The sequence below is a fragment of the Thamnophis sirtalis genome, unplaced genomic scaffold, assembly GCF_051295495.1.
Source record: "Thamnophis sirtalis isolate CommonGarterSnake01/CBP01778 unplaced genomic scaffold, rThaSir2_p1.2 scaffold_2, whole genome shotgun sequence".
Taxonomy (NCBI): domain Eukaryota; kingdom Metazoa; phylum Chordata; class Lepidosauria; order Squamata; family Natricidae; genus Thamnophis; species Thamnophis sirtalis.
This window is the reverse complement of record NW_028261382.1, coordinates 24,942,786-24,963,052: the sequence shown is the minus strand read 5'-3', so window position 1 is coordinate 24,963,052 and position 20,267 is coordinate 24,942,786. Positions and strand designations below refer to the sequence as shown.

General features: G+C 48.2%; 1 protein-coding gene across 5 annotated transcripts in view; it reads left to right on the top strand.

Annotated features, from left to right (window-relative positions):
* The window catches only part of SARDH (sarcosine dehydrogenase), a 62,225-nt gene that overhangs the window by 2,680 nt on the left and 39,278 nt on the right, over positions 1–20,267 (top strand). Inside the window, exons 2-7 of one of the 5 annotated variants that reach the window (XM_087704476.1) lie at positions 2,068–2,395; positions 4,620–4,798; positions 6,410–6,589; positions 9,052–9,175; positions 15,031–15,131; positions 19,358–19,462. In XM_087704476.1, the coding sequence (XP_087560602.1) occupies positions 2,068–2,395; positions 4,620–4,798; positions 6,410–6,589; positions 9,052–9,175; positions 15,031–15,131; positions 19,358–19,462 (1,017 nt within the window). Of the gene's footprint in view, positions 1–1,840; positions 2,396–4,619; positions 4,799–6,409; positions 6,590–9,051; positions 9,176–15,030; positions 15,132–19,357; positions 19,463–20,267 lie in introns of those variants that run through there. The other 4 variants (XM_087704479.1, XM_087704478.1, XM_087704477.1 and 1 more) reach the window with 4 other exon arrangements.

Below are 20,267 nucleotides of genomic sequence, written 5' to 3'. Positions count from 1 at the left end.
TCCATCTGATCCTGTTGATCTGAACTCATCTAAAGTGAATAGATGATTAAGCACCTACAACTTCTGACGGCACTTTCTGTCCCACTGGTTCATTGTCCTCCCTGTTAGGAAGTTTCTCCTCAATTCCAGGTTGTTTCTCTCCTTGATTAGTTTCCATCCATTGTTTCTTGTCCTGCCCCTCTGGTGCTTTGGAAAATAAGTTGATCCCCTCCTCTTCTTTGTGGCAGCGCCTCAAATATTGGAAGACTGCTATCCTGGTCCTTCTTTTCTCTCAATTATACATACCCAATAACCGCAACCATTCTTCATCTGTTCATAAAGTTTAAGACAATGGATTATATTCTAGTGCTTGTGTTTGCATTGTATTGAATTCCAATATGACATATTGGAATTCAATACGCCCAAGGTTGAACTCCCTCTATCACATCTTCTCTCTTAGCATTAGCAGTTCTACTCCCCTCCCCTGCTCTCCTTCACTATTTTGCCATCCCCCATTAGTAGACCGAAGGTTTCCTTGACTTTGTTCTTGTTTTTTACATATTGAAAAAAAACATTTTATGTTATTTTTGACATTTGTTGTAGTTTTTAGTCCATTCTGAGCCTTAGCTTTCCTGACTCTATCCTTGCACATTCAGGCTATTTTGGGGGGGGGGGTTTGGGGTTCTTCCTTAATTATGTGCCCCTCTTTCATTTTGTATACTTGTTCTTTTTATCAGTTTGTCAAAGAGCTCATTGTGCCAACCATGCTGGCTTCTTCTTGGTCTCTTGTTTTTCTTTTTCTGTGGTACTGTTTTGATTGGGTTTTATAATCTCATTTTTTAGTATCTCCCAGACATCTTGAGTTGTTTCTCCCTTTAGGATTTCTACCCATGGAATCCTAGTCTCTCTCTTAGTATGTTGAAATCACATGTTTGCAGTCTAAAACATTAGTTTGACTATTCAATTACCTGTGCCTGCATTGTTGAATTCTAGTATGATATAGTTACTCTCCCCCACAGTTCTTCAACTTCCATCCTTTCTATAATTTCATCTTTATTAGTAAAAGTAGTAATCCAGTATAGCTGACTCTCTAGTTTTCTCCTCCGTTTTTAAAATGAAAAATAGAATAGAATCAAATCATACTAGGAAACAATCAATATAAATCATAAAGATACAAGCAATAAAGTTGCAGTCCTACAGTCATAAGTGAGAGGAGATGGGTGATAGGAATGATGAGAAGATTAATAGTAATAGCAATGCAGACTTAGTAAATAGTTTGACTGTGTTGAGGGAATTGTTTGTTTAGAAGAGGGATGGCGTTCAGAAAAAAACTGTCCTTGTGTCTAGTTGTCTTGGTGTGCTCTATAACATCATTTTGAGGGGAGAAGTTGAAACAATTTATGTCCAGGATGCGAGGGGTCTGTAGATATTTTTATGCGTGACCCGTCAAAAGCGTGGACGGCAAAAGCGCGATCAACAAAATCGCGCCTTTGACGTCATCACAGCGCGACGAAAAAGATCGAAAAATTCAAATAAAAATTAATAAAAATTAAATTAAAGCAAGCCGATTCACATAAAGGTAAGGGTTAGAGTTAGGGTTAGGGTTAGGGTTAGGTTAAGGGTTAGGGTTAGCTTTAGAGCGTTAGCGTTAGGGTTAGGTTAAGGGTTAGCGTTAGGTTTTTCGTTACTTTAACGGTTAGGTTTAGGGTTAGGTTTAGGGTTAGGTTTGGGGGGTTTAGGGTAAGGTTTTCGTTTTATTTTTACATTTTTTTGAACTTTTTCGTCGCACTGTGATGACGTCACAGCGCGCTTTTGTCGAGCGCGATTTTGTCCTACGCGCTTTTGTGGTGGAACCATTTTTATGGCCCTCTTTTTGACTCGTGCAGTGTGCAGGTCCTCAATGGAAGGCAGGTTGGTAGCCATTGTTTCTTCTGCAGTTCTGATTCTCCTCTGAAGTCTCCATCTGCCTTTGGCAGAGCCAAAGCAGACGGTTATAGAGCTCTCATAGGGGCATCACGGATGCTTGGTTCCCCAGAGGTATTCTTTGTCTTCTGGGTGCCTGGTATGAATGCCCTCCTCTCTCTTCAGATGGCCACGGCCCACCTAAGGTATGTGCTCCAAGCAGCAGCAGCGGCTCGACAATTACCCAGCTCAGGACGAAGGCTCCGCTTCTTCACTAGTGGTGCTGGCCTGACTACGGAGAGGAATGTCCCGTACCAGAAGACGCTGAAGGAAGAGGGCCACTCCTCCCGTGAAGGGCCTACAAAGCCCCTCCCTGCCTCCGCAGATGTGGTGGTGGTGGGTGGGGGTAGCCTCGGATGCCAAACAATCTACCATCTTGCCAAGATGGGCATGACCAATGTGGTCTTGCTTGAAAGGGATCGTTTGACCTCAGGGACCACTTGGCACACTGCAGGTAAAGAAGGGAGCTGCTGGTGGGAGGGTTCTCTTTGGGTGATGATGTGGGTGGCCATCGTGGTCTGTTCATCATCACTTGTGTAATCTAAGCTGTTGGTCAGGATGGGCCAGAAAGCAGCTTCTCTTCCCTCAGCCACTGACTCGACCCTCAAGCTTAAATGTTTTCCTTACAGTGATTAAACTGATAGGTCATCCCTGCAGCTGCTGCCTTTGATCTGGTACCTATGGAAATGCAGTTTACAAAATTGCCAGGACAGAGAGTCCCCCTCAGAAATAAGGACAGATGGATCCCCAGGGGAATCGATTGCCACCAGTGTTCTCAAAGAGGAAATGTTACTCCTTTAAAAAAAAACATTGTTAAATATTATGAGATCCATTTCAACAGGACCCACTTGTGTTATAAAATACAGTCTTTTCAAAAATGGATAAATTGTACATTTCTTAAGCAGACCTTGATGTCCAGAACAGTATTATACTTCAAATTTCTCTGTATTATTCCCTTTGCTAGTCCCATGTCCTGCATAGGTAGAGATCTAAAACAAAGTTCACAATTTGGGGGTTCAAATCAAAATAATAGCATTCTTAACATGAAAACTTCCAGGAATCTATTTATCTGTGAAATAATTTTATTCCAAAAAAGAACCAGAAACTGACAAGACCAAATCCTATGGATTTAATGTATCTCCAGATTTCATACATCATCAAGAAAATCTTTCAGATATGCATTTTTTGGGTTACAATAAAGTCCAGTTAAAATCTTTTGATGCACTAATTTCAAGTCCAAAGAAACAAATTTAACAAATTTAAAGACCTACGTAGTTCCACTATCAAATATTACAATATTCATTATCCCATTCATTGTAAATGTCAGTAATTTCAACTTTAAACATACTTTTAAATTTGCGATACAAAGTAACTTTCCAAAACATGTAACCAAAGTTTCTGTCCATATTGAATTATGAAGCAGGCATGAATTCCTTATATTCCACTGTTGTGCATTAGATAAAAAAATGCTGTCTCTATTGAAATCTCTTAGAATAATTATGGCACAGTAACTGATTCAGAATCCTAGGGCTAGAAGGGACCTTTAAGGTCTTTTAGTCCATCCCACTGCTCAAGGCAGGAGACCGCATCTCATCCTGACTGCCCAATTTTTTCTTGAAAAACTCAAGTGATGGAGCACCGACAACTCTGGGAAATGAGCTTTCCCGTTGATAAATTGTTCTCGTAAAATTTCTCCCCAATTCCCCGCTGCATCACCCTCTGATGACCTTCCATCCTTTACTTCTTCTCCTGCCCTCGGGTTCTTTGGAGAATAACTTGACCTCCTTCTTCCTGTGACAACCTCTCAAATCCTGGAAGACAGCAATCATGTCACCCTTAGTCCTTCTGTTAGTTGGACGAGACATTCCCAATTCCTGCAACCGTTCTTCATATATTTTAGCCTCCAGCCCACTAATCACTTTTGTTGACCTTTCTCTTTTCTAGGGTTTCAGCATATTTTGTGTACCATAGTGGCCAGAAGTAGATGCTGTATTCCAAGTGTGACTTCACTAACACCATATAGAGCAGTACTATTAGTTTTCATGATCTTGAGAACTCTGTGGAAGAATAAAAACCGACTCTGAAGCCTCCCGCGGTTTTCACCTAATTAAAAATAAAAGTTTTTCTACTTTCTCAAAACAATCAGTCACATAGTCCAATCACAGAACGGGCTGGCAACCAGGTAGCATCACTCCGCTTTCCTCTGACCAGGTGTGAGAACATCCTTGGTTCACAAGAGAAAATATTTTGTTTTGGCTACAGAATCCCCTCTGTCTCAAATCCTCCCTCCCTATCCCTCGGCTCCAGTGTGGCAGCACTGAAACAGTGAAACATGGCTTTGGTCAGATCAGCTTCAGGGTTGACATGCAGCAGATCAAAGACATTCCTGGGCTTTCAATCTGATTGTTCTTGGTACCACCAGATCTGAAGGGAAGGATCCTCAGGCTGGACCTGGGAATAACTAGGCCAACAGGGTGGCAGACAAGTCAAACAAACAAACAAATAATCAATCCTGAAGGTGTTTCTGGTAGGAAGACTTTTGCAAATGTGGAAGTCAGAGAATGAGTGTTGGGTATTTCAAGGGGATGCTCCTCCCTTGGGACCCCTTCAGAAAACCCTGCGGGCATGTGGCCCAGTTGTGTCTCATGGCCTTCCGTCCTTGCCTTCCCCTTCCCCAGGGCTCTTGTGGCAGTTGCGCCCAAGTGATGTGGAGGTGGAGCTCTTGACTCACACCCGCAATGTGGTCAGCCGGGAGCTGGAGGAAGAGACGGGCCTTCACACGGGCTGGATCCAAAACGGAGGACTCTTCATTGCTTCCAACAAGCAGAGGCTGGACGAGTACAAGAGACTCATGTCGGTAAGTAGGAAGCCGCCAGCCTGCTGCTCGAGTGTTGGCATCATCTCTCTGGTCCTTTCTGGAGATCCTTCTCCTCAACAGCCTCTTCCTTTTATGTTGGCTTCCCTTAAACCTTCTGAGTGGCTTTGTCCACCTGTCCCTCTGCTTCTTTCTGACTCTTCACGAGCTCTGTGCTTTTGGCCTTAAAAGAGGTTCCGGAGGGCAGATGGAGGTGCCCTCTGTAGGTCACCTGTAAATTCTATGGATCTCTTCATCATGGGGATTTGGAGAAAGTGATAGGATGCAGATCCCTCTGGATCTAGGAGGTTCCCACTTCTGAAAGCACACAGGCACAACAAGGGGGGAGGTAGGACTGGTGTCCACCTTTGTGGGGCAACTGAGGAACAGAAAAATGACTGCTGCCAGGTTTGATTCAAATTTGACAGCTGGTTTATATAACAGAAACCAGAACTGTACTTACAGAAAGGGAGTCCAGTAAATTTTTCCTAGTATATATGAGACTTAACTAACAAAAAGTCCAGGAATCAACTCCACAGAAAGGCTAAAACTCTGTTCACTGAGTTTCTGGCAAACCCAGTTTGTGATGTGCTTCCTCCCCTTCTTAAGGAGAAACTTCCTGACAGTGAGAACAATTAAACAGGGAACGGCTCCCCTGCTGAAGTTGTGGGTGCTCCATCCCAGGGAAGAAGAGACAGGACATCCGTTTGTCCAGAAGAGTAGAGGGTCTCCTGCTTGAGTAGTGGGTTGGGCTGGAGGACCTCCATGGTCCCTTCCAACTCTGTCAGATCGGCTGTTTTTGAATGAGGTTGGGATGTTCTGGATTTAAAACATGTTTAAGTCCTTTTGCTTAGAGAAAGGTTCCTACATGTCTCGTATTGAGGCCATCTTGCTTACTCTCTACAGAATGCATGGCCACCAGATTCTGGATCCTTTTGCAGGAGCTGGCTGAGAGGTTCCCGGAGCATCAGGGTTGACCCTTGTGCAAATAGGCCCGTCTGAGGTGCCACACTCATTCGGCAGCAGGCACTCAGCATGGACCAGGGCCCCATCCAGCTCATTCTTCATTGATGGATAGCCAGGCACATTTGGAGGTTCTTACAGGAAGGAGGCAATACGTAGCCTGCGATTCATGAATGGCTTCATCCTCTGTGCCTCCTGTATCAAGCGGCTTCTTTGGCAGGAAATCCCTTCTGAGGAGTGTAGAGATTCCCTCCCCTCCATCTCTTCTCTTTCTGGGAAAGGAGCTGTAGCCAGCTTGGTTGGCCTGCTTGGCACCTCTTGCAGCCTGGAGCTCCCTTGCCAGCCTCAGCCAAGGCTTGGAGCTCCTGCAGGCCCTCTCTCAGTCTGCTGGGACAGGGGAGATGGCAGTGCCAGAGAGGAAGTGATGCTGCCCCATTTCTCCCAGGGTCTCCCCTGACTGGGAAACTTTGCCTGCAGCCAGTAGTAGCCCATCCGCCTGTGCACCATTGGAGCAGACTTTATCCCGAAGGGCTTTGAGGGTTGCCTGCCCTGTGCCGGGCAAGGCCTCTGTAGCTTTCCTGCCTGTTTGTGTGGGTCCTTGGATTGCTCCCTTTGGAGGCTGCTCTGGAAATTTCGTCTCTTCTTTTGCAGCTGGGCAAAGTTTTTGGCATTGAATCGCATGTCCTGTCTCCGGAGGAGACCAAAGAGCTCTACCCCTTGATGAATGTGGACGACCTCTACGGAACTCTCTACGTCCCGGAGGATGGCACAATGGATCCTGCAGGGACCTGCACGTGTCTCACTCGGGCAGCCAGCAACCGCGGGGCTCTGGTAGGGTCTTTGAGCCATTTAAAACCTTAGTGGAGATAAAACCACTTGCCTGATGGCAGTGAGATAATATGAGCTCCTTAGGGAGAATATCAAGCATGATGATGGAAGAAGGGCCCTCTTCTGTCCTTTTTGCAAGGCAACCTCATGGTGAGGGACACATCCCTGGGGCCCCCTCAACCATACCTAAACCAGGAGCTCTTGCCTATGCAGCCTTTCTAGGAAATACGAGAACATTCAAATGCTGACAGGGACCTAGTTTTGCCAGCAAAGCATTTGGAGAAGCAGCAGAGGGCAAGCGTAACAAACAGTGTAGCAGTTCTTCCTTCCAAGTAATACACTCATAGCAAACAGAACTCCCAGGCAGGTGGAGTCCTCAAAGAATTGATTTATTGGCCATATCATATTGGCACAGACTGGTGAAAACCGACTCTGAACGTTCCCACGGTTTTCACCTAATTAAAAGTAAAAGTTTCTCCCTTGTCCCAGTCAGTCAGTCACATGGTCCAATCAAGGTTCTGTCCAGTTGCCTGGCAACTTCACTCCTCCTCTCTCTGGCCACTTGTGGGAATGTCCTTGGTTCCCGGGAGAAAGTATTTTGTTTTGGCTATTGCCCCCCTCCCTATTCCTCAGCTCCCGTGTGGCAACACTGAAGAGCCAAGGTGGCGCAGTGGTTAAATGCAGCACTGCAGGCTACTGCTAGATCAGCAGTTCAACGGTTCAAATCCCACCGGCTCAGGGTTGACTCAGCCTTCCATCCTTCCGAGGTGGGTAAAATGAGGACCCAGATTGTTGGGGGCAATATGCTGACTCTCTGTAAACCGCTTAGAGAGGGCTGAAAGCCCTATGAAGCGGTATATAAGTCTACTGCTATTGCTATTGCTTCAAAATGGCTTCAGTCAGGTCAGCTTCATGGTCGATATTTCCATTTTCTCCAGCTTAGGTTGGGCAGGCAGAGCTCGTGCCAGCCAGCCCTGAAGTCGAACAAGCAATGATGTCTCTTACTGCCCAGGGACAGAGAGGAGTGGGGAGGGGGGGTGGCCTGGGGGGGGAGGAGTTTCCTTGCTGCCCTTCCAGGTGAGTCACGTGTTCTTCAAGGTCTGGCTTCACAAACACCCCGTCCCTCCCCCCCAAGTCCCCTCCCCCTGTCTTTTGAATTGTTGCCTCTTGCTCCTGTAGAACAATATGCGTCTTTTGATTGGTCCTTGAGTTATGACCATAATTGAGTCTGGAAGTAGGGTTGTAAAGTCTGCTGGTCATTAAGCTTCTCGCCATGTGACCATGCCCGGTTTTGTGATCTTTTTGCGGTGGTTATTAAGCAAATGCTGGGGTGGTTAAGCAAACACCTTACACCAATGAGAGAATTTTAGTGGAAACACTGGTTTTCAGTCAAAAAGAAAAAGGCACACATTGTGGTCAGGTGTCCCTGTGAGCCACTCGCCAAGCACCAAATGCATTTAAATTTATTTTAAATTTATTTTTTCTATACTGTGTTTTTATTGCTTATAAGCCACCTGGAGTTTCTGTGAGCGAGTAAGGCGACTATATACATTTTCTAAATAAAATAAACCATGTCACCGTAGGGGTAGGACAGACATCAGAACTCTGAAACCAGGTCATAAGTAGCTCGGGGTGAGGAAATGTCCACTGCAACTTCTGATGGTCACTGAGCAACCGGTCATGTCAAGGACCACCTGTCAGCGTTCCAAATATCATCCAAAATTAAATCAGAGTCCAAGGCAAAGCTTTCCTCGAACTTCCAATTTATTAAGAGAGACAAGTTGGCACATCTGTGGAAAACCCGAATCTGAAAGCTTCCTGGGATTCCCACCCAGTTGAAAGTTCATGATCTTGTCCCCACACCCACAAGTCCACCCCATGGTCCAATCTCCCACTACCATGCTGACAGCTTCCACCCATCTAGTTCCGGTCGGGTGCAGAGGTGCGGAGACAAAGGATGACCTTGGGCTTCTAGAAAGGAATGTTTTATTTTGACAACAACACATTCTACAATTCTACTCCTTACTATTCCCCCTCCCAACTAATGAAACAGCATAGTAAAGAGAGAGAGAGTGTGTGTTGCAGGCCAAAGATCCTAAAAGGAATATGACTGACACCACCAGTACCCATAGGAGTTACTGGATGGATCATACGATGTGAAGCCCTTTCCGTTACCTCTGAGCAGCAGGGCTGCCCAGGGTTGGATCAGTGCAGGAGGAGAGCCTCGCCAATCTGCGGTGGCAAAACATCTGCAGGATTCTGATAGCAACTTTTCTGAGTTACAAAAGCCATGAGAAGGAGCATTGGAAGCCTTTGTGAGCAGCCGTAAATCCTGTGCCAGATGCCCTCTGAACCATGCAGGGATCATCACAGAAGAGGGATCGCCTGGCTCCTGGTTTAGAAACCGAATCCAGAGCAGAGGAGCAGGCCCTGTTCATACGCCTCTTGTCCGCTTGTTTTTCTAGGTGATTGAAAACTGCCCTGTGACTGGCATTGAAGTCAGGACGGATGACTTTGGGGTCCCACGGGTGGCAGCTGTGCTGACCAAACAGGGAGCCATCCAGACATCCTGCGTGGTCAACTGCTGTGGTAAGGAAGGCACCCATGAAGGAAGGGCTGGCACTCCTGCCCTTTAGCCAGCTTAGGACTGGCATAGGTTGGGTTCCGTGCCAGGATCAGGTAGTGGGGAAAAGGAGTTCCTCAAATTTTAGTTTATGTTTAATCGTGTTGCTGTAGCTGCCCTCTCACAGAGAAATGGTACAACTATTGTAAAACTTAAATATTAAAATAAGTGGAGTAAAAAAACCTAACACTATTAATAATCGCAAGAGAGTGGAGAAAGGCTGCTGGTAAAGACAAGGCAGCCATCTCTGTAAACCACCATCTTTCTGAGATTCTCCCAAATACATTTTGAGAGCCTTCTGGAGGGATGTCAAAGATGGGGCCAATCTCACTGGGGGGGGGGGGGTTTCTACAGAGGAGTCTCCTGGCAGAAACCTCCCGTCTCCTGTCTGCCATCCATGAAATCCTTTTGCACGCAACACACCTTCTCTGCCAGACCTCGGGGGTGGGGGGGGGAGGTATGGACAGGTGTAATTGGTGAGGGTGGTTCCACAAATAATCTTGCTCTTTGAAGAGCTTTAAAGGAGTGGTTTGGGGGCCTAGAGGTGGAGTTCTTGCCTCCCAATCAGGGGGCTGTGAGTTCGATCCTAGATAGAAGCAGTTATTTCTCTCTCTCGGCACAATGAGACTATACCTGCTGAAAAAACCCTCTGGATTGGCAACAGGAAGGGCATCCGGTCAGTAAATACTCATCTCCATTCAGTTCAGTGGTGGGTTGCAGGTGGTACTCCCTGGTATGGGCGTACCAGAGCCTGCCCGGAGCACCGGATACCGTTCCGGTATGGTGCTTCGGAGGGCCCACCCACCTGCCCGAGCTCCTTACTGGTCTTTTAAGTCTTCGGCGTTCCGGCACGGTGTGTACAGCGCCTGCATGACACTCCGCTGAGCAGCTGGAGCGTCGTGGAGGCTTGTGATTCAGTTGCCCCGACTTCACCCCACAGGGGATTATGGGGTCATTCAATGAAGATGAAGGACTTTAAAGGCCAAAATAGCAATAGCAATAGCAATAGCAGTAGACTTATATACCGCTTCATAGGGCTTTCAGCCCTCTCTAAGTGGTTTACAGAGAGTCAGCATATTGCCCCCAACAATCTGGGTCCTCATTTTACCCACCTCGGAAGGATGGAAGGCTGAGTCAACCCTGAGCCGGTGAGATTTGAACCGCTGACCTGCTGATCTAGCAGTAGCCTGCAGTGCTGCATTTAACCACCTCGCCACCTTGGCTCTTCGGTCCCGGATAGAACCGGCCCTTTGAATTGAACGCAGGCACAACCAGTGCCACAAAAACAAAAGCTGTGCCGTCTAGAGCCTCTGCCCCCACTGCATTTTGCAGCTGATACTCTTCCAACAGTCTTCCAAGATTTGGCGGGCTGCCCCAGAGAAGAGGGGGGTCAACCTATTCTCCAAAGCACCTGAAGGCAGGACAAGAAGTAACGGATGGAAGATGATCCAACCTAGAACTAAGGACACATTTCCTAACCGTGAGAACCGTCAGTCAGTGGAAGGGCTTCCCTCCAGGGGTGGTGGGTGCTCCATCCCTGCAGGTTTCCAAGAGGAGACCGGACAGGGTCTCCAGGAAAGAAAAGCTAAGGATCGGTGGAGGAAAGCCAAGGGGGCCAAGCGGAGTCCAGGCCAAGCGGTCAGCATGGGTTATGGATATGGGGGTCCATGATGTGCCTGGCCAGGCAAGGCTGCATAAGTTGCAGCTTGCTTTTCTCTCTATTCAGTTTTCAGTATCAGCCAAATCCCATCGGAGCAGCAGGAAGTTTTACTTCAGCATTGCTGATTGGTTTGCAAGCTTATGTGGGACAGGTTGCCCCCCCCCTTTTCTAAGCAGGCAAAGAGCCCATTTTTTCCTCCAGACCTTTGTTCCTTAAGCAAGAAATCTATCCTGATCTGAGCCTAACAGAGGCATGTTTCCTGCATCTATGCCCTTTCTGTGCTGGTCATTATATGGAAACTCATCAAGGAGAGAAGCAACTTGGAACTAAGGAGAAATTTCCTGACAGTGAGAACAATTAATCAGTGGAACAACTTGCCTCCAGAAGTTGTGAATGCTCCAACACTGTTATTCTGTTAAAAGAATGTCTACTATTCCATTTTAGGTTTAACACTAACTTTACTCTGGGTAGAAACCAAATGGCAGCTATCCTCAGTAGCCACTGGAGATATTTGAGTTGAGTTTATTTATAGGCCGCCCTTTTCCCTGAGGGGACTCAGGGCGGCTAACAACTTGTATGGGAGGGGGAGACATACAATAACATAAAAACACAATATATAATTAAAACCAAGCAACATTCATACAACATTCGGGTGGGGGTGGACTATGGTCTTACCCCCAGGCCTGGCGGGATAGCCAGATCTTGAGGGCTGTGCGGAAGGTCTGAAGGGTGGTGAGGGTACGAATCTCCACGGGGAGATCATTCCAGAGGGTCGGAGCTGCTACTGAAAAGGCTCTCCTCCGCGTAGTTGCCAGCCGGCACTGGCTGGCAGATGGCACTCGGAGGAGGCCTAATCTGTGCAATCTTATGGGTCGAGAGGAGGTGATTGGCAGGAGGCGGTCTCCCAAGTACGCAGATCCACTACCATGAAAGGCTTTGTAGGTAGTAAGAAGCACCTTGAAGCGCACACGGAGATCAACAGGTAGCCAGTGCAGCTCGCGGAGGATAGGTGTTATGTGGGCGAACCGAGGTGCACCCACAATCACTCGCGCGGCCGCATTCTGGACTAGCTGAAGCCGCCGGATGCTCTTCAAGGGCAGCCCCATGTAGAGCACATTGCAGTATTCCAGCCTAGAGGTCACGAGGGCGCGAGTGACTGTTGTGAGAGCCTCCTGATTCAGGTAGGGTCGCAACTGGCGCACCAGGCGAACCTGGGCAAATGCTCCCCTGGTCACAGCCGACAGGTGGTGATCAAAGGTCAGCTGTGGGTCCAGGAGGACTCCCAAGTTGCGAACCCTGTCTGAGGGGTGTAAAATTTGACCCCCCAGCCTGAGTGGTGGAACACTAGCCAAATTTTTGGGAGGGAAACACAACAGCCACTCGGTCTTTTCTGGGTTGAGTACAAGCTTGTTAGCCCTCATCCAGTCCCTAACAGCTTCAAGTCCCTGGTTCATCACATCCACCGCTTCATTGAGTTGGCACGGGGCGGACAGATACAGCTGCGTATCGTCCGCATATTGGTGGTATCTTATCCCGTGCCTCCGAATGATCTCGCCCAGCGGTTTCATGTAGATGTTAAATAGTACGGGGGACAGGACCGACCCCTGCGGCACCCCATATGTTAGGGGCCTCATGGTCGATCTCTGTCCCCCAACCAACACCGACTGCGACCTGTCCGAGAGGTAGGAGGAGAACCACTGCAAAACAGTGCCTCCCACCCCCACCTCCCGCAGTCGTCGCAGAAGGATACCATGGTCGATGGTATCGAAAGCCGCCGAGAGGTCAAGGAGAACCAAGATGGAGGCGTGGCCTCCATCCCTGGCTCTCCAGAGATCATCGGTCAATGCGACCAAAGCGGTTTCTGTGCTGTAACCAGGTCTGAAGCCGGACTGGAAGGGGTCCAGGTAGTCGGCTTCCTTCAAGGACCGCTGGAGCTGGTAGGCCACCACCTTCTCAACAACCTTCCCAATAAAGGGGAGGTTGGAGACTGGACGATAGTTGTTAAGTACAGCTGGATCCAAAGATGGTTTCTTCAGGAGGGGTCTCACCACCGCCGTTTTAAGTGCAGCGGGGAAGTGCCCCTCCCGAAGCGAGGCGGTAATAACCGCTTGGATCCAGCCCCGTGTCACCTCCCTGCTGTTAGCAACCAGCCAGGAGGGACACGGGTCCAGTACACAGGTGGAGGCACTCACAGCCCTCATGGCCTTGTCCACGTCCCCGGGGGTAACATCCTGAAACTCAACCCAGCGATGGCCTACCAAATCGTCCTCTCGTGTCTCGGCTGGCTCTGCAAAGGTGGAGTCCAAATCCGATCGAAACCGAGCAACTTTGTCCGCCAAGAACTGGGCATAGTCTTCAGCCCTACCCTGCAAGGGGTCCCCCGTATCCCTCTTATTTAAGAGGGAACAGGTTATCCTAAACAGGGCGGCTGGACGGGACTCGGCGGACGCAACCAAGGTGGCAATATAAGATCTCTTTGCTGCCCTAAGTGCCCTGATGTACTCCTTGGTGCAGGTTGTTAAGAGTGCTCGGTTCGATTCGGATTTATCGGACCTCCACAGGTGCTCTAGGCGTCTCCTCCGGCGCTTCCTCTCCCGGAGCTCCTCGGTGAACCAAGGAGGCCTCCGGGATCTGCCGCCTCGGAGGGGCCGTAGTGGCGCAATCCGGTCGAGGGTCTCCGATGCTGCCGAATGCCAGGCAGCAACCAGAGTCTCTACCGGACTGTGGGCGAGAGTATCAGGAATAACCCCAAGCTCCGTCTGGAACCTCAAAGGGTCCATAAGTTGCCTGGGGCGGAACCACCTGGTCGGTTCCTCCTCCCTACAGTGGGGGTTTGGTCTTCGGAAGTCAAGCCTCAGTAGGCAGTGCTACTACTCCATGCTAACCATTATAGCCCCTTTAGCTACCAGACAAATCCTTCATTAGTCCTCATCTTTTCCCCAAAATTGATACTTTTTTTTGCTGGAGGTAGACATCTGAAGTCCACACGCAGCTCTCTTTTCCTATAAAAATCTAAGCTAACCCCATCTCTGAGTTCATTATTAAAAAAAGTGAGAATTAACTGTTCAGCTTGGGTTTCTGCATGGAAGCCTTGATCTGTGAAGAACCAGGGAGATTCTGTGGTGGAGACTGGACTTATTATCATTGTTGTCAAAATGAGAAGGGAAAGGAAGAAGATTGAAAGCTGCTTGGTGAGGATGGCAAGATGCCAAGAGGTTGTGAAGAAGCTAGAACACAGCATAACAGGGTTGGAAGGGCCCTTGGAGGTCTTCTACTTCACCGCTCACAGCTCAAACAGGAGATCCTAGGCCATTCTGGGCAAGTGGCTGTCCAGTCTCTTCTTGAGAACCTCCTCCAGTGATGGGGAATCCACAACTTGTAAAGGCAAGCCATTCCACTGACCAATGGTTCTCACTGACATGAAGTTTCTCTGTAGTTCTAGGTTGGATTTCTCTTGAACAATCTTGCACTCTCAGGGACTTTGGCTCAATCTCCTTTTTTCTCTGACAGCCCCTCAAATGCTGTCATGTCACCTCTAGCGCTTCCCTTGGTTAGACGAGACCTATCCAGTCCCTGCAACTGTTCATTGCATGTTTTAACCTCCAGTCTCCTAGTCCTCTTTGTTCTCCCTTCTCTGCATTCTTTCTATAGCGTCAGCATTTATTTATTTTTTGCTGTGACTAGAACTGTTTGCATTACTGTCTTCCAATTGTGGCCTTACCAGTGCAGTATAAAGTGTTACAACACCTGGCCATCCGGGACCTTTTTCCCCCTCCCTGAGGCTTTTCAAGTGGAGCAGCCCTTTTTTCAACTCCTGTCACTTTCTCTTCCAATTGGGAGATGAGTTTGCACCGGTGTAAAATCCTTACCTGCTCCCCTTGTTTACTGGCTCACTGCTGGTGTGGCCACCCTTCCCTGAGTTCATGACCCAGTCAGCAAAGGAGAGAAGATGACAGGTTTGACCTCCCTCTTCTGTGCTCTCATCAGAACATTAACCTAAGTCAATGGAGCTTCCTAATCCACCAGCAGCAATGAGCCTGCAAGGGTTACCCAGCCAGGCCCTTCCTGCCCTGGCTTCCCTTCCTCTGCTTCCTCTTCAAAGCCAAGTCCCCCCCCCCCCAGGCCCTTTGGATGACGGCAGTTGTTTTCCTTCTCCCACAGGTGTGTGGGCCCAAGCCCTGGGGGAAATGGCTGGCGTCCAGGTGCCCCTGGTGGCCATGCACCATGCCTATGTGGTGACAGAGAAGATCGAGGGGATTCAGGTCAGTTCTTGGGGGCGGGGGTTTGCACTCTCAGAGTTTCTGTCCTGGTGGGCAGATCAAACATTAGTAGCAATAGGGGCTGTGAGCTATTCAGGTCCTTCCCTTCATTCTAAGTGTTTTTGCACAGTGGGACATGCAGCTCAGAGGGTCTCCCCTCCTCCTCAGAGTAGGATTGTTACCCTCCCCCCCACCTCCCTGAACTGTAAATGTGACTCCATGAGGCTTCCTGGGGGGAACCTGAATTTTCCTGTCTATTCATCTGGCTTCCTGTCTGCTTCCCACTATTTACTGGGCAGGAGGAAGTTTTTATACTTAATCTTGCTTGCAGGAATATCTATTTTTTTAATGTAAAGCATACCATAACTTTAGCATTTATACGGAATTTTGGAAGCCTAGAAAATCAGAAAGTTTTCCATGAAAACTCTTATGAAATCCAGTTTCTATGAAATTGGATGCGGTATTCCAGATGTGGGTCTCACTAAGGTTTTATAAAGCACTACTAATTCTGCATGAGATCCCGACTCTTACTGAAAAGGTGCAAGGTCTCCTGCTTGAGCAGGGGGTTGGACTAAAAGACTCAAAGGCCCCGTCCAACTCGATTGTTCTGCATTCTGAGAACCTTTTTTCTCCCATGGCTTTTTGTCACCTGGGTTGCTTCCCACTGGGCACATGTCAGTTTGTTAGCATCAAACCCTAAAATGATGTGGTGTGAGCAACACAGGAAGCGGAGATTTGATGATCGCTCTCGATGTTGATGTTTTACTTCAGCCAAAGATCAAATTTGCTTTTTTGCTTTTGCAACTGGATTAAGCTACTGACTCGGCTTGTGATCCACCAAGACATCCAGTTGCTTTTCATGTGCTTCTCATTTTCTATTCAGGCCTCTGAATTCTTTCCACCTAATTGAAGCGTAGGAGAAATAGAAGATGGTGGCAGATTCAGGAGGATTTTGGCCAGCTGGAGCAATGGGCAGATAGCAAATAGGATTAACTTCCAGGGACAATAAATGACTTAGATGACTTTTATAAATGACTTTCATAAATTCATAAATTAGATAAGGGAATGGAAGGGGAACTCATCAAATTTGCAGATGACAATAACCTGGCAGGACTAGCCAACATCCCAGAAGACAAGCTCAGGATCCAAAAAGATCTTGGCAAACTTGAACAATGGGCCCTATCCAACAACATGACATTTAATGTGGAGAAAAGCAAAGTTTTGCACCTGGGCAGGAAAAACCAAAGCTGCAAGTACAGATTAGGCGAGACCTGGCTCAAAAACCGTCACTGTGAGAGGGACCTTGGATGGATGATCATTTAAACATAAGCCAGCGAGTTATAGCAGCAGCCAAAAAAGCTAATACAATCCTTGGTTGTATAAACAGAGCCATAGAAACAAAAACACATTAAGTATTATACTGTTTTATAAAGCCTTGGTAAAGGCCACACCTGGAATAATGCATCCAGTTTTGGTCACCAAATTACAAAAAAGATGTTGAGACTTTGGAAAAAGAGCAAAGAAGAGCAGCTGAGATGATTAAAGGTCTGGAGACAAAAACATATGAAGAAAAGTTGCAGGTATTGGGAATGGCCAGTCTAGAGAAAAGAAGAATTAGGGGGGACATGATAGTAGTATTCCAGTATTTGCCACAAAGAAGAGGAAGGGGTCAACTTATTTTCCAAAGCACCACAAGGCAAGAGAAGAAACAATGGATGGAAACTACTCAAGGAGAGAAGCAACCTGGAACTGAGGAGAAACTTCCTAACAGGGAGTGAGGACAGTTAACAAGTGGAACAAAAGTTGCCTTCAGAGTTGTGGGTGCTTCATCACTTGAGGTTTTTAACAAAAGACTGGATAGCCATTGGTCTGGAATGGTATAGGGCCGTGATGGCAAATCTATGTCGGAGCCATTTCTGAGGGCATGCAAGGCTTTGCCCTGTTAGCTCCAGTGTGCATGCGTGTCCTGGCCAGCTGATTTTTGGCTTTGATTTTCGGAATGATTTTGGGCTGCCAAAAACAGCCCAATGTGCAAACTGGAAGTTTGTTTTCAAACTTCCGTTTTGTGTGTTGGGCCATTGTTCGCCCTCCTCAGGCTCCTAGAAAGCCCCTGGAGCCTAGGGAGGGTGAAAAACGGACCTACCGGGCCCACCGGAAGTCGGAAAATGGTCCATTTCCTGCTTCGGGAGGTGGGGCGGGGGAGGCCTTTTTCGCCCTCCCCAGGCTCCAAGAAAGACGTGTGTGCAGGGCAGCAGGGGGGTCACGAGTGCATGCGCAGTGGGCACGGTGTGTGTGATTAAATTATGGAGGTGAGCATGTGTATGACAGGAAATTGTTTGTTGGGTTACAAGGTTTTCTGTCTTAAGTAACGATATCCCATTGGTGCATGATGAAGAAAAAAAAAGCAAATTAATAAGGGAATAGGAATAGGAGTAGAACAGAATAGAATGAACCATGGAGGTCTTCTAGTCCAGCCCTCTTCTCAAGCAGGAGAACTTATACCATTTCAAACAGTCTCTCTTCTTAAAATCTCCCAGTGATGGAGCACCCACAACTTCTGGTGGCGAGCCGTTCCACTAGTTCGTTGTCTTCACAGTTAGGAAGTTTCTCCTTAATTTCAGGTTGCTTCTCTCTTTGATCAGTTTCCAACCATTATTTAAGATCTAGGTTACCTGAATGTTAGTGTATACTGTGCAAACACCAATATCAAAATACAGAATTTATAATGCATGTTTCACAAGAACACAGTAAGAATATTTGAAAAAAGGCTTAGTGGAAACCATTTTGAAGAGGCCCTGAAGTGCAGGTTGCCCACAGGAGATCCAGGTTCTGCCACTAGAGGTCCCTCCAAGGCTGGTTAAGGATACCCCCACAAAAAGGCATGTGTGTGTGTGTGAAGGGCAGAGAGGGGCGAGCATTCCTAGCCCTGTGGCCTTGGGGGATCATGGGCGGAAGATCGACACAGGAGCTCACCCTCCACTGGGGAAGCTCTGCAAGGCCCCACAGCCCCCCTTCCAGACCGTTCCCTCTTATGAGGGCTGTGTGCAGTGAAATTCAGGGGTGAGACAAACAAGATTTTACACTTGGGCAAGGCAAACCAAATGCACAGGTAGATAATAGGGGGTACCTGGTTCAGTCGCAGCAACTGCCAGAGGGATTTAGGAGTTCCAGTCCACTTAAATATCCGCCAGAGTGTGCTGTAGCCATCCAAAAAAAAAAAAAAAAAAAAAGTCCAGTGAAGTCCTAGGCTGCATTAACAGGGGAATAGAATAAAGATCATGCAAAGTGTTAGTATTGCTTTATACCGCACTGATAAAACCACACTTGGAATATTGTGTCCAGTTTTGGGTGCTGCAATACAGACTCTGGGAAGAGGGCAGAGGAGAGCAACAAAGATAAGAAAGGGGCTGGAGGCTAAAACATAGGAAAACCAGTTGTAGGAGTTGCGTGTGTCTACTCTAGTGAAAAGAAGGACCAGGGGAGACAGTAAATATTTGAAGAGCTGCCACAAAGAAGAGGGAGTCAAGCTTTTTTCCAAAGCACTTGAAGGCAGGGGAAGAAGCAACAGGTGGGAACCAATCAAGAGAGGGACTCTCGCTTGGGCCACTGTTTAAACTTGCCAGACATATTTTGGGAGTTGGACATTCCTGGGAGAGAGATGGAAAAGCAGCCATCTTGCCCAGTGCTGAAAAAAGGGAGACCCTGAAACAGGTTATCAGTTGAAGGCCAGGAATGTCAAATGTGGAGGCACTGGAGGGCTGTGGAGCACCTTCCCCAGCCTGGCCCTTCAGGGTCATCGCCCTGTGGCTCCCACAGTCCCCGGAGAGGATCCTGGCAGCCATTCTGCAGAGGGAGCCCCCCCCCAGCCTTTGGAAGGCAACAGCATTCGTGCTTCTGGAGAGGGGTCCCTTCTTTCCCAGCCATTCCAGAGGAGTGGTCAGAAGGGAAGAAGCCTCAGGGAAGCTCCTGCCTCAGTGGAGGCCACAGGATGGGAGACGGTGAGCCAAACGTGGAAGGGATCCTCTGGGCGACCTGAGATTAGTGGGTCTCTCGGTCTGCAGCCAGCAAGAGGCCGCTCTGTCTTTACCCCCAGGCGCCCTTCACCTCTGGCTTCCTGGGAGTGAGGCGTAGGACAGGAGGCGACCGAGGGAGCTCCCTTCCCAGCGAAAATACTGACCCGGGAGCCTTTTTGAGGCTGAGCACTGATTTTCTCTGGGTTCTATTTTTAGAACATGCCGAATGTTCGAGACCACGATGCCTCCGTGTATTTGCGTCTCCAAGGTGATGCCCTTTCTGTGGGTGGCTATGAGTCAAACCCCGTCTTCTGCGAGGAGGTGTGTTGCGTTTTGAAGGAATTGGAAGGAGGAAGAGCTAACGCTGCAGAAGCTGCCTGGGGGCTCTGTTGGTGGGGCTGGGTGCTAAACCAGGTGTTCAAAAATTCACCAAGATATTTAAGATTTACCCTCTGGTTTTGAAAGCTTTGATCCCTGGCAAGCAGAGGTGCAAAGAGGGTCTCATCTGGACAGCTGCTGGGTGGACCCCTTTGCCTTTATTCATTTGCAGTATATAAATTTAGAGCATAAGAATTAAAATTATATTCTTTTGGAGGGAGGCAAAAATAAATAAGCCCTGTTAAAAATCAACTGAAAAGGTGAAGGGAGGGCTTTCAGGGGATTAAGTGGCCCCTCAGCCCCCTGCTTATCCCCCCGCCCCAAGCAAGGCCAACAGTGGGTGGGGGGTGGGGATCCACCTCACCTCAGGAGGGCGGATATTGTAAGGACTGGGGGGTAATGGCAGAGAAGGCTCTCCCCGGGCCTTCATAACCGTCCCTTCCCTGCCTGACCGGGTGGGAGGGGCTGATGTAACGGGACAAAATCTGTTCCGCAGGTAGCCTGGCCCTGTAGGGCTTTATAGGTCCAATTCCAACACCTGAACCCCCAAGCAGACTGGCACCCAGTGCAGCTCATGCAACAGAGGTGTTACGTGTGCCCTTCTTTGGGTGCCAAAAATTGTTCACCTGCCCCCCTTTTTTACCAGCTGAAGTTTCTGGGCACTTTGCAAGGAAAGCCCCATGTAGAGCATGTAGCAATAGTCCAAACGGGAGATGGCCAGAGCAGGAGTGAAGGAAAAGAGAGCCTT